Below are 12,146 nucleotides of genomic sequence, written 5' to 3'. Positions count from 1 at the left end.
GGGCTACGCAAGTAAGGTGGGCTACGCAAGTAAGGTGGGCTAAGCAAGTAAGGTGGGCTAAGCAAGTAAGGTGGGCTAAGCAAGTAAGGTGGGCTAAGCAAGTAAGGGGGGCTAAGCATATAAGGGGGGGCTGAGAAAGTAAGGTGGGCTAAGCAAGTAAGGTGACTAAGCATATAAGGGGAGGCTGAGAAAGTAAGGGGGGCTAAGCATATAAGGTGGCTGAGAAAGTAAGGGGGGCTAAGCATATAAGGCGGGGCTGAGAAAGTAAGGTGGGCTAAGCATATAAGGCGGGGCTGAGAAAGTAAGGGGGGCTAAGCATATAAGGCGGGGCTGAGAAAGTAAGGTGGGCTAAGCATATAAGGCGGGGCTGAGAAAGTAAGATGGGCTAAGCATATAAGGGGGGGCTGAGAAAGTAAGGGGGGCTAAGCAAGTAAGGGGGGCTAAGCAAGTAAGGGGGGCTAAGCAAGTAAGGGGGGCTAAGCAAGTAAGGGGGGCTAAGCAAGTAAGGGGGGCTAAGCAAGTAAGGGGGGCTAAGCAAGTAAGGGGGGCTAAGCATATAAGGGGGGCTGAGAAAGTAAGGTGGGCTAAGCAAGTAAGGGAGCTAAGCATATAAGGGGGGGCTGAGAAAGTAAGGTGGGGTAAGCAAGTAAGGGGGTTGAGCAAATAGGGGGGGTGAGCAACTGAGTATATAAGGGGGGGCTGAGCAAGTAAGGGGTGGTGAGCAAGTAAGGGGTGGTGAGCAAGTAAGGGGTGGTGAGCAAGTAAGGGGTGGTGAGCAAGTAAGGGGTGGTGAGCAAGTAAGGGGAGGCTGAGCAAGTAAGGGGAGGCTGAGCAAGTAAGGGGAGGCTGAGCAAGTAAGGGGAGGCTGAGCAAGTAAGGGGAGGCTGAGCAAGTAAGGGGAGGCTGAGCAAGTAAGGGGAGGCTGAGCAAGTAAGGGGAGGCTGAGCAAGTAAGGGGAGGCTGAGCAAGTAAGGGGAGGCTGAGCAAGTAAGGGGAGGCTGAGCAAGTAAGGCGGAGCAGAAAGCAGAGCAAGTAAGGCGGAGCAGAAAGCAGAGCAAGTAAGGAGGAGCAGAGCAAGTAAGGAGGAGCAGAGCAAGTAGGCGGGAGCAGAGCGAGTCACTTAAAGAAAGGCGAAGCAGAGAGCAGAGCAAGTAAGTGGGAGCAGAGTAAGTAGAGGGAAGCAGAGCAAGCAGGCAGAGATGAGCCTTACTTACCGGAGACTGTAGACAGTTTACAGTGCAGCCACACGTAAGGTGTGAAACCTTACCTACCTGAGAGTGCAGTTTGCAGAGGGAGCAAGTGGAGCGGACAGTGCGGCTAACCCTTAGCTGCCTAAAATTTTAGTTTGCAGAGGGAACGAGTGGAGTGGACAGTGCGGCTACACCTTACCTACCTGAAAGTGCAGTTTGCAGAGGGAGTGAGTGGAGCGGACAGTGCGGCTACACCTTACCTACCTGAGATTGCAGTTTGCAGAGGGACTGAGCGAGCGGAGCGGACACTTCAGACACTGGCATTACTACTGTAAGTAACGTGAACTTTAATTAAAACTTTTGAGTAAATGATATGTATGTACCCAGGATTACCTATTGTGCGTATAACAATGAAACGAGTAATTTTAGTTTTAGTTTGTGTATGTAATGGATTCACCAACTTTTATACAGGTAATAGGCTGGTCAGGGCACACATTTAAAGCGATCCTATAGTGCCAGGAATACAAACCCCTTCAGCCACTTACCTTAATCCAGCGCCGGGCTCCCTCGGCGCTGGTGACCTCTCCTCCACCACCGACGTCAGATCTCGAGTGTAGCCGAATGCTTTCCTATGGGGATCTTATTTGATTAACCCTGCAGTGTAAACATAGCAGTTTCTCTGAAACTGCTATATTTTCAGCTGCAGGATTAAAACTAGGGGCACCTGGCACTCAGACCACTTCATTGAGCTTTTGGTGTGTAAATGATGCCCCTGCAGTTTATGAGTTAAAACACTTTGTTTTTGCAGCTCTTGCCACATCTCCCTTTGCCATGACACACATAGCCTCAATAAAAAAGGTTTAATTTTTACAGTGTAGTAGTTTACTTTAAAGATTTCTAGCTCTTACTGGGGCGTTGCTTAGAGGCAAAAAGTCCAGGGGCTTTTAAGATGAATCATTTAATAACCCAGGTATTTCTGATTTGAAACTGTTCACATCAATAAAGAAAATGGCTACTGTGCACAATGTATGTTGCAAAGTTGCATTAGAAATCCATAACATGAAAATGTAAAATTAATATTATGCAGCCTGCTATGACAATATAAAACACATTTCTTTATATTATTAATTTTATTAATTCATCCATTAAGAGATGAGTTTTATATTGTCATGGTAGACTGCATATAATGAATTTTACATTGTCATGGCAGTCTATTGCAGCTTGCGCAGCAGCCATTTACATTGTTGGAATAATGGAATAGTAGCCATTTTCTTTATTGGTGTGAACTGTTCCAAACCAGAAATGACCGTCATTGAATAATGACAGGTTTAAACTGACAGGTTCAGTGACAGGTTTTTATAATAATGACCATCATCCATTTTTAACTCTCCAAGTCATTCAGTCAGATTATCCCACACCTACATGGATTGTTGAAGTGAGTGTGGACTGAATGGGTTGGGTGAATAATGCTAGTGTGACTGAATGACTTGGAGAGTTAAAAAATGGATGATGAGCATTATTAAAAAAAAAAAAACAACAGTTTATGTTTTGAAAATGCCCATCATTCATTTTTAAACACTTCAAGTCATTTAGTCAGATTACTGGGTCCCCTCCATGCAGACCACACTACCCTAGTTGATGGGGGAATGCAAATGGGACTGAGAGACTGAGTTTCGTGTCATCTCTGCCCTCAGTTTGCCGGTGCTATCTATGTCCCCAGACAGCTTGACGACGGTGTGGCGGTGCCCAGGGGCGTACCTAGAGCATATGGCACCCGGGGCGGGTCCTAGTTTTGGCACCCCATTTCCCCCTGCACTTTAAAATGTACAAAACACCCACAATTTTTTTAATGTATGTAGCATTGAGCAGTGCTTGCATGTTTCAATGTAAGCATGCTTTTGTATGGAGTAAGTGTGAATGAATGGGTCTGTTTGTATGTAGTGTTGGCATTTTAATGCAGGCATGCTTTTGTGTGTAGTGTTGGCGAGATGCAGTGGTGTGGTTATATATAATGGTGATGTTTTAATACAGAGGTGTGTTTGTATGTAGTGTTTGCACTGGAATGCAGGGATGTGTGTGTGTAGTGTTGGCGAGATGCAGTGGTGTGGTTATATATAATGGTGATGTTTTAATACAGAGGTGTGTTTGTATGTAGTGTTTGCACTGGAATGCAGGGATGTGTGTGTGTAGTGTTGGCAAGATGCTGAGATGTTGGATTGCCATATTTAAGGAAACCAAATAAAGGAGCTATCTGCTAAACAGCACCCTAATTTGGTATCTTTACATGTGGAATCTCACATAAGGGCACCAATTTAGGGAATTCTCGACTAAACAGCTAAAAGATCAAAATTTAAAAAGCCTTTTTCTTAATTTTAATCTTTAGGTTGTTTAGTAGATAACTCCCTAATTTGGTGTCCTTAAATATGTCAATCCCACATAAGGATAACAAATAAGTGAGTTATCTACTAAACAACCTAACAACCTGGTGACAGGGAGGGTGACTGGTGACGGGGTGACAGGGTGACTGAGGGAGGGGGTGACTGGTGACAGGGTGACTGGGGAGGGGGTGACTGGTGACAGAGTGACTGAGGGGGGTGACAGGGTGACTGAGGGGGTGACAGGGTGACTAAGTGGCTAAGGGGGGATGACAGAGTGACTGGGGGGGGTGACTGGTGACAGAGGGACTGAGGGGGGGTGACAGGGTGACTGAGGGGGGGTGACAGGGTGACTGAGGGGGGTGACAGGGTGACTGAGGGGGGTGACAGGGTGACTGGGGAGGTGACTGGTGACAGGGTGACTGAGGGGGGGTGACAGGTGACAGGGTGACTGGGGGGTGACTGGTGACAGGGTGACTGAGGGGGGTGACAGGGTGACTGAGGGGGGTGACAGGGTGACTGAGTGGCTAAGGGGGGATGACAGAGTGACTGGGGGGTGACTGGTGACAGGGTGACTGAGGGGGGTGACAGGGTGACTGAGGGGGGTGACTGGTGACAGGGTGACTGAGGGGGGTGACAGGGTGACTGGGGGGTGACTGGTGACAGGGTGACTGGGGGGGTGACTGAGGGTGGTGACAGGGTGAGGGGGGTGACAGGGTGACTGAGGGGGGGTGACTGAGTGGCTAAGGGGGGTGACAGGGTGACTGAGGGGGGTGACTGGTGACAGGGTGACTGGGGGGGGGGTGGTGACAGGGTGACTGAGGGGGGTGACTGGTGACAGGGTGCCTGAGGGGGGTGACAGGGTGACTGGTGACAGGGTGACTGGGGGGTGACTGGTGACAGGGTGACTGAGGGGGGGGTGACAGGGTGACTGAGGGGGGGTGACAGGGTGACTGGTGACAGGGTGACTGGGGGGTGACTGGTGACAGGGTGACTGAGGGGGGTGAAAGGGTGACAGGTGACAGGGTGACTGAGGGGGTGACAGGGTGACTGAGTGGGGGGGTGTCAGGGTGACTGAGGGAGGGGGGATGACAGGGTGAATGAGGGAGGGGGGATGACAGGGTGAATGAGGGAGGGGGTGAGGGTGCAATTACATTAATATTAACTTACCATGATTCAGGGGCTGTCTCTCTCCATCCCAGGCAGTGCAGGATGTGCAGGCAGAGTGGCCCAGGGGAGAAACCTGGCAGAATACACACTCTGCGCCCCCTGCTGGCACACTCCATAACAACCTCCCTGGTGCTCAGTGATGACTCAGAACACAGGCTGGGAATCCCCTCCCTGTGCTCTGACTCACTCACTGAGCGCCTGAGCCGCGAGGGAGAGGACGACCAGCAGGAGGGACAGAGTGTGGCACCCCCCTACTGGATAGCACCCGGGGCGGACCGCCCCCCCCCGCCCCCCTCTTAGTACGCCACTGGCGGTGCCTTCTCTGTCCCCAAAAAGCAGGCAGGTTATGAATGAGGAGCAAATATAAAGCCCTATGTCCTTTTTTATTTGTGTCCAGTATATGAACAGTGTATTTTTCAATTGTGTTTAAAAAGCAATTTCCCTATTCAGAAATAATAATAGTGCAGTGCTATTGGCGGCCTTGCATAATGATGATTTAACATGCAATTTACATTTATCATTAAAATGGGCCCTGGTTTGAAGCCACAGCACAGACAAAACAAAAAAAGCCCTGACAGCTGCTTATTGGGCCAACCTTGTTATCAATTTAAGAGGTATGAGGGGATAAAATTTAGAATAGTATTTTTAGCTTTATATGGTTTGTTTTTCTATTTGAAATTGAAATCTGGTTGCAGGGGCAAGTCCTGTGGTTGCAGTTTAGTTTAGGGGCTCAAGATCTTTATATTTATATATATATATATATATATATATATATATATATATATATATATATATATATATATATATATATATATATATAGGGAAGGGTCACATGGGGGGCCAGTGACAAAAGTGGGGGGGGGGGGGGGCAATTATAAAATGTGTGTGTTTGTATATATATATATATATATATATATATATATATATATACACACACACACACACACACACGTTTTATAATTGCCCCCCCCCCCACTTTTGTCACTGGCCCCCCATGTGACCCTTCCCTAAATATGAATGCTGGAGACGCCACTGAATACAATAGTGTTACAAGTCTAGAAAAATCTTTTGAAACTTTTAAAAGTGACTTACAAATCTGGCAACCCCTATAAATACTACATGAATTCACTAAACAACAGCAACAATTGTTGATTTGTACATTTTCCAACTGCAGCTGCAGTGTCAGGATATTTATATCGGCAGACATTTTGTGCTAAAATAGAAATTAAAAGTGTATATCGTCAGAGTCACTCAGAACAGAGCAGACTCCATTTTGGATTTAAAGCTAACAAAGACACATCAAATTTCTGTAACACTAACCACATAGCCTGAGCTAAGGAATGCATTATATAAACAAACCAAGTGATCAGAAATGAGACAGGGGGATGGATGCTCTGCCTAGATGTTAATGGAATAGAAATAATTCTAAACCCAGACATTAGTGAGTCAGAGAAGAGTCAGTCGGAGTTGAAAGCGAAAGTTGAGCTTCCAGATTCGGACATGCAGAAAGGCCTATGACAGACATTCACTCTGAGACCAACTCAAGAAACACTTAGAATTTTACTCTTACTTTCTAAGCAACACTATTTTTCACTATTACTTACACACCTCCATTCAATCAATCATACACGCATACAACCAATCCTGGGACTACCTACTCATCAGATGAGAACATCTACTTAACTGGTAATTATGCTGGTTTTATTTAATTAATCTAAATTAATTAAAATGTATAGCATGATATATGACTGGATAAATCACGGTCAGATTTCGATATTTAGAAATCTTAGTTAACTAAAGAATATATAGTTATAAACATTCCATTCTGCAGGTGGAATTAAGAATAATTATATATATATTCGGTGATATTATCACATGTTAGCATACCGTTGTTTTTATCCAGGTGTATTGATTTGCTCTAAAATAAGATAAAATATCTGTTTAGGCAAATTAAAATTCGGCTTATAGAATCTGGTAGATTACTCTTATTGGATGGTTCCAGGAAATGATTAATGAGCGGGTTTAAATGTTATTTTAACTAAAATTACATGAGAATAGGTATTATATTCCTAGGAGGATCTAACCAGCGTTGAAAGGGTTATTAGTTAACTGCTAGCCAAAGTGTTATGGCCTTTCGCTGCATTGTGTGAAAGTTACGTTCTTTCTATGTGAAGCCCCTCATAAATCTTGTCTTGACAATTGGTGCTGTAGACTTTTACTGTGTTAGCCATTGAACGTGTATAGCCATGCCATTGTATTGCATATTCATGTTATACTAAATATTCATTGATTATTATCACGCACGTTACATATTATTATTTCATTTGTCACAATAAATTGTATCTATTTTTATAACAAATTGTGATTTTATTTGCATGGAATACATTTCACTTACATGATAACGATCTTTGGGATCTAGAGAATTGAAATGGTGGGCAATTCTCAACTGTTTACTATTATCATCCCATAAATATCCCCACAGCAGTCAATCCAGTTGTTCAGTCAAATATGAATTCCTGGGATTTTAAAATAAATTCAATGTAAATGTCACATTTCAGGGCAAGAAAACTGAACTGAAAACATGGCTCCAATTTGGATTTTGGGGTCTAAAATATCTAGTATTGAAAGTTAATTTCACAATTCACTTATTTTGGACTAAATTCTGCAATTTGAATTTCACTTGACAACAATTGGGTTAATACATTTCCAAGTATTTCCTCAGGAGACTCTTGGCATCAATAACTTGCAGTATTATCATATAAACTACATGGCGATGTGTTTGTGGTCACATAGATTTCGTACTTTGATGATGGTGCATTTTTCATTGCTTCATCTGCAATTCAAAATGATTATACAACATGTTTGTAATGACCAGAGTACATCCCTAAAGCAACACTGTTGCTTATTTAATCTTATTTCTTCATGGTGATTGACAGGCTTATATGTTCTCTGGTATGTGTAATGGCTAAACTACTATATTAAATTTGTATCCTATAACAGTGCTTAGATACCATTAAGGAAATCTGCAGATACTAATGTTCTCAAACATCTTTTCACTTCCTTCCATTTCCAAACTCACCATCCTGATTCCCACAGCAAACAAACCCAAATGTTGCTATCACTAACCACACTCCAGGAACTACACCCACCCACCATTGTGCCATCTTTCTTTATTTGCAAAATATTCTCAACCTAAAATAAAACCTTTACCAGAATTTTTTTATTACTGTATATTATGGGAATCCTTGTAGCATGAAAAGATAAGGCATTTAAAAAAAAATAAAAATAAAGAATTATATGTAAAAATACCTGAACATCTGAGAGCACTAGCTTCCTCTATCCGTCAAATGTGTACACCTCCGGTCAGATGGAGGAAGAATCCAGCCCTTAGGCTCATGCTTCACTCCTGGCACAGAGCAGTGATGTCATCAGCCACCGTCCTGTGTGCTGTGACTAGTCAAAATTCCGACCGCATTGCCAATTCTCATATTTACTAAACCCAAATGCGGTCAGAATCCGGTTGGCCGAACCGATTTTGTAACATTGGTCTCGATGCGGAAATCTTAGAATTGCAAATGATCATTTACTTGCGATTTGCAATAAGTATACTAAGGGGTGGAGTAACTTTGTGTCCCCTCCCCTGGCTTACAACTGTGCGGCCGGGTTGAGCCCTATTATCTAAAATTGGGGGGCATCTAGTGTTCCCTCTCCTGTCCTCCACCCATGCAAGTAGGCTGGGGCCCAAAAAGGGGGGAGCTAGTGTCCCCACCCAAGCAGGTGTAAGGGGGGGCCCTAGTAAGTAGCTCTGTGCTAGAAGCGCTCATTGTGCAGCGAGCCCTCCATGGGTGAAGATGGGTTATTTTTTTGTGCCAGTGTGGTTTTATTTTTGCTGCCTTTTTTATTGTAATTAGTGGTGTCAGGATTGGTGGATTTTTATTTGCCCTTTTTTATGGGCCGAAGAAAAGAACAAAGAAGACTTCTGATGCAAGTATACATATTTTTTCCAGGTTTTAGATTTTTCTTGGCCCCTTCTTGCTATTTATTGGGGTGAGGGGAGAGAAGTAATTTATTTATGGGGTGGCTAAGGGATTGGGGAACCCTAGTCACCGAGGGAAATGGGAGGGAACCTATTATTATTTGGAGAGGTGGACAATGGCAATGTGCATCGCCCCATTTCATAATTAATTACGACCCCCACCTGCCAGCATGGATAAGAGAACACTAGGAACCTCCCATTAAAAATTACAGTATCCCCCACCCCCCATCTGATGCTCAAGGATGGACATGTTACCCAATTATTTCTCAGGCCCCATCTCTAAGAAATGTGGCCTTTTCTGTCATTGGCTTCTCCATTTTGGTTTTATTTTTGTTAAATAAATTATGGCACGGTGTAATGTGTCATGTGATGTTGTTCATCTAAGTTTGTATTTACTTAATTTTAAGACCTGCTAAGGAACAGATGATTGTTATGTCCTGATATGTTAAACTATAGAATTCAAAGAGGGTGTACTTTCTTTTGCCAATGACTAGTTAAGGGAAAGAAAATCAGAGAATCAGAAAAGGGGCGGGGGGGGGGGGGGATTTTTTTTTGTCTTGTAGATTTTGATAAATATACGTTGAAATCTTGGGTTTCCTACTCATTAATAACGTGCAGAGGTAAAGTTGTAATGGCAGATTTTAATTAGAGAACAACTGCAGGTGTTCTACACATATGAAGACCAAATACAAAGATCGTTTTTGTTAAAGAACAAAAAATGTATTGTAGAGCAGTAATTTACTATATGAATATCAAGCGTGATCTGTACAACTACACACAAAGCTGGGAAACAAATGCACAATATGCTGTGGAGAGCACTTTAAAACGTGCCACATGTTTTGTGGGATGGTCTGCTTCCCTCAAATACTATAATTTATATAGCCAGTATTAGCAGATTTCACAGTTTAGGGCAGAATAAAGTATTAAACTTCGCTGCAACAAAATGTCTAAACCATTTGCTCACTAGTACCTATTTCTGGAGGAAATCATACATAAGTGCAAACAGTCATTTTGTCACAATTATTCCACTTTTCTCATGGAAACACATCTATATATATATATAAACTCTTGTAGATTGTAGCATTTCCTTAAGGTATGTGTACCATTTCCTTGGGTATATGTCTGGTAACTTACTGCCGCATACTCAAACTGAAATTTACTTAGAAGAGTAGTCTTTATGTCTGTTTTAGAGGCATGTACTTTTCATCCTCTGTTCAATGAATAACAAAAATAAACAAACAGCTGTATTTCATGAGAATAACGAACTTTAAAGTAACAGCATTACATAACCTTAATTGACCATATCTGATAGAAAACACCCATTACCCTTCTTTTTTTTTGGTAGTGGTGTATGTTGCCAACATGCCTTTTACAGCCCATTCACCTACGAGAGAATGTAGACTGTAAATTAAATTACTGTATCAGTTTGCCACAAAATAAGTGTGTGTCTCTCTCTCTCTCTCTCTCTCTAACGCTATAGTGGTTTTCAACTTATTTAGGTGTCCAGCTCCCCTGTGAGGTAAGCTTTACTTCCCTTTTATCCTGCTGGTCTTGCCGCAGCCACCCCAGATCCATTGATGATCTCAGCCAATCCAATGCTTCCTCATAGGGAAGCATTGATATTCTAGGGAGCATGCGCAGCAATACGACACAGTGTGCCAATAAAATGCTCTCCTTGAGCAGCATTTGACTGAACAACCGAATCTGACCCCAGAAGCTCCTCTAGCGGCTGTCAGGAAGACAGACACTAGAGGTGTGTTTAACCCTAAAATTATAACATTGCTTTATCTAGTAAACTGCAGTGTACTACATTGAAGGATTAAAACTAAAGGGACACTGCACCCAGACAACTTCAGTGAGATTAAGTGGTCTGGATGCCTTTAGTGGTCTTTTAACAAATACATGTTTGTAAAGTATAAAAGATAAAATAAAAATAAACAGAAATTGGCTCCCCGAGAGGGGATAGAGATCAAAACAGTGACATAAAGTATACAACGGTGACAGTCTCCCTTTTAAAAAAAAAAGCTGTTTGAAACATGCCGTTATGACAAATAGTTAGCAGAAGCGTGTATTAATTACATTTCCCTTCACCATCTGAACCAGCAAAGAGCACTGCCATCTTGATTATGCAAATAAACATTGTGCATATTGTTTCCCATGAGTTTCTGAGTTTGTTTTCCTGGCACTATAGTGGACCTTTAACAGCCATGCAGGTTGTGAGTCCTACTTAACTGACATTTTTGGAATTTTTCTATTAAGTCAATCAATTCAGACAAAGAAAGAAACCTTTCAAAGGCTAATCTTTTATTATATTTTTTACTTCAATGCTCATGTTACGTCAAAGTAAACCGCAAGACCAAAAGTTCCATAATTCGGGCTTCAGCATGAATATACAGGGTGACCCGTAAGTGTATCTGTGTGCTGGATGGGTAGGGACTTATGGGCCACCCTGTATATTTCAAATGAAATGAATTAAATAAAAAAAAGTTAACTTCATATGCCAGATGATTCATATGCCAGTGCTACCCCGAGATTAAGGGCCCTGCAATGCGCTGTGTGACAAGATGCACCATGTAGCACAGGATTTAAAAACATGATGTGTCATATGAAAAAAAACAGCAAGTACAGAAAGCTATATTTATGTCAGGCAAAGCATCATGGGAATTGCAGTTCTCGTACAGCTAGGGACCATGTTGTAAGCAAAGTTACAAGTATAAGGGCATATCTTTTCTCACCTGGCATAAATTCCGCTGACCATGTCGTGCTGTAAAGAGTCCTCTGATGATTTGCTTGGCCCAGCTGCTTTAGAAATCAATAATACTACCAGGCCTCTCATCTGTAAATTGTTCCGACTGTCATACACAAACGCCCTGCGGAAGAAGACAAATAATGTTTTCAGTAGTGAACTAAAGTAATTTCACAAATATCACAACAGAACGAAGGAAGGAGCTGTATATTGGGGGGATAACAGAGCTTAACACACAAGGGTTATGGGAATTGAGAAGAAATGATTTGTGAATTGCAAAAATCGGGTCAAAATATTTTACAGTCAGCTATATATATTTTCAAGTCTTGTGATTTCTCTACAATGCCCACTATTGCAGAACCCAAAATGATTTTTATCAGCTTTAATGTGAGTTTTACTTTTTACGGTGTCTATTTTAGGAACCAAGCTGCAAATGATAAATCTCTGTTGTTGAATTAACGTACATTGACATTTTTTAAAAACTTTTGTTAAAGCGACACTATCGCATGTGAGTTTGTCTTTATAAAAAACTCATGTGTTCAAATCCTGTCACGTGAGCGGAAGGTATAACGAAGGAAGGAGTTAGGGGTTCATGTACATATTTGTCCCTTTCTCGTCTATTCCGGCTG

At 42.4% G+C, this 12,146-nt stretch overlaps 1 protein-coding gene across 2 annotated transcripts in view; it reads right to left on the bottom strand.

Moving 5' to 3' along the window:
• PDSS2 (decaprenyl diphosphate synthase subunit 2) overlaps window positions 1-12,146 on the bottom strand; it is a 304,080-nt gene that overhangs the window by 196,233 nt on the left and 95,701 nt on the right. For both annotated transcript variants that reach the window (XM_063443542.1, XM_063443541.1), the window contains exon 3: window positions 11,507-11,641. In XM_063443542.1, coding sequence (XP_063299612.1) covers window positions 11,507-11,641 — 135 coding nt within the window. The remainder of the gene's footprint in view (window positions 1-11,506; window positions 11,642-12,146) is intronic.

This window comes from Pelobates fuscus, chromosome 2 (assembly GCF_036172605.1).
Source record: "Pelobates fuscus isolate aPelFus1 chromosome 2, aPelFus1.pri, whole genome shotgun sequence".
NCBI classification, from domain to species: domain Eukaryota; kingdom Metazoa; phylum Chordata; class Amphibia; order Anura; family Pelobatidae; genus Pelobates; species Pelobates fuscus.
The sequence above is the reverse complement of the archived record's forward strand: the minus strand, read 5'-3'. Positions and strand labels throughout refer to the sequence as shown.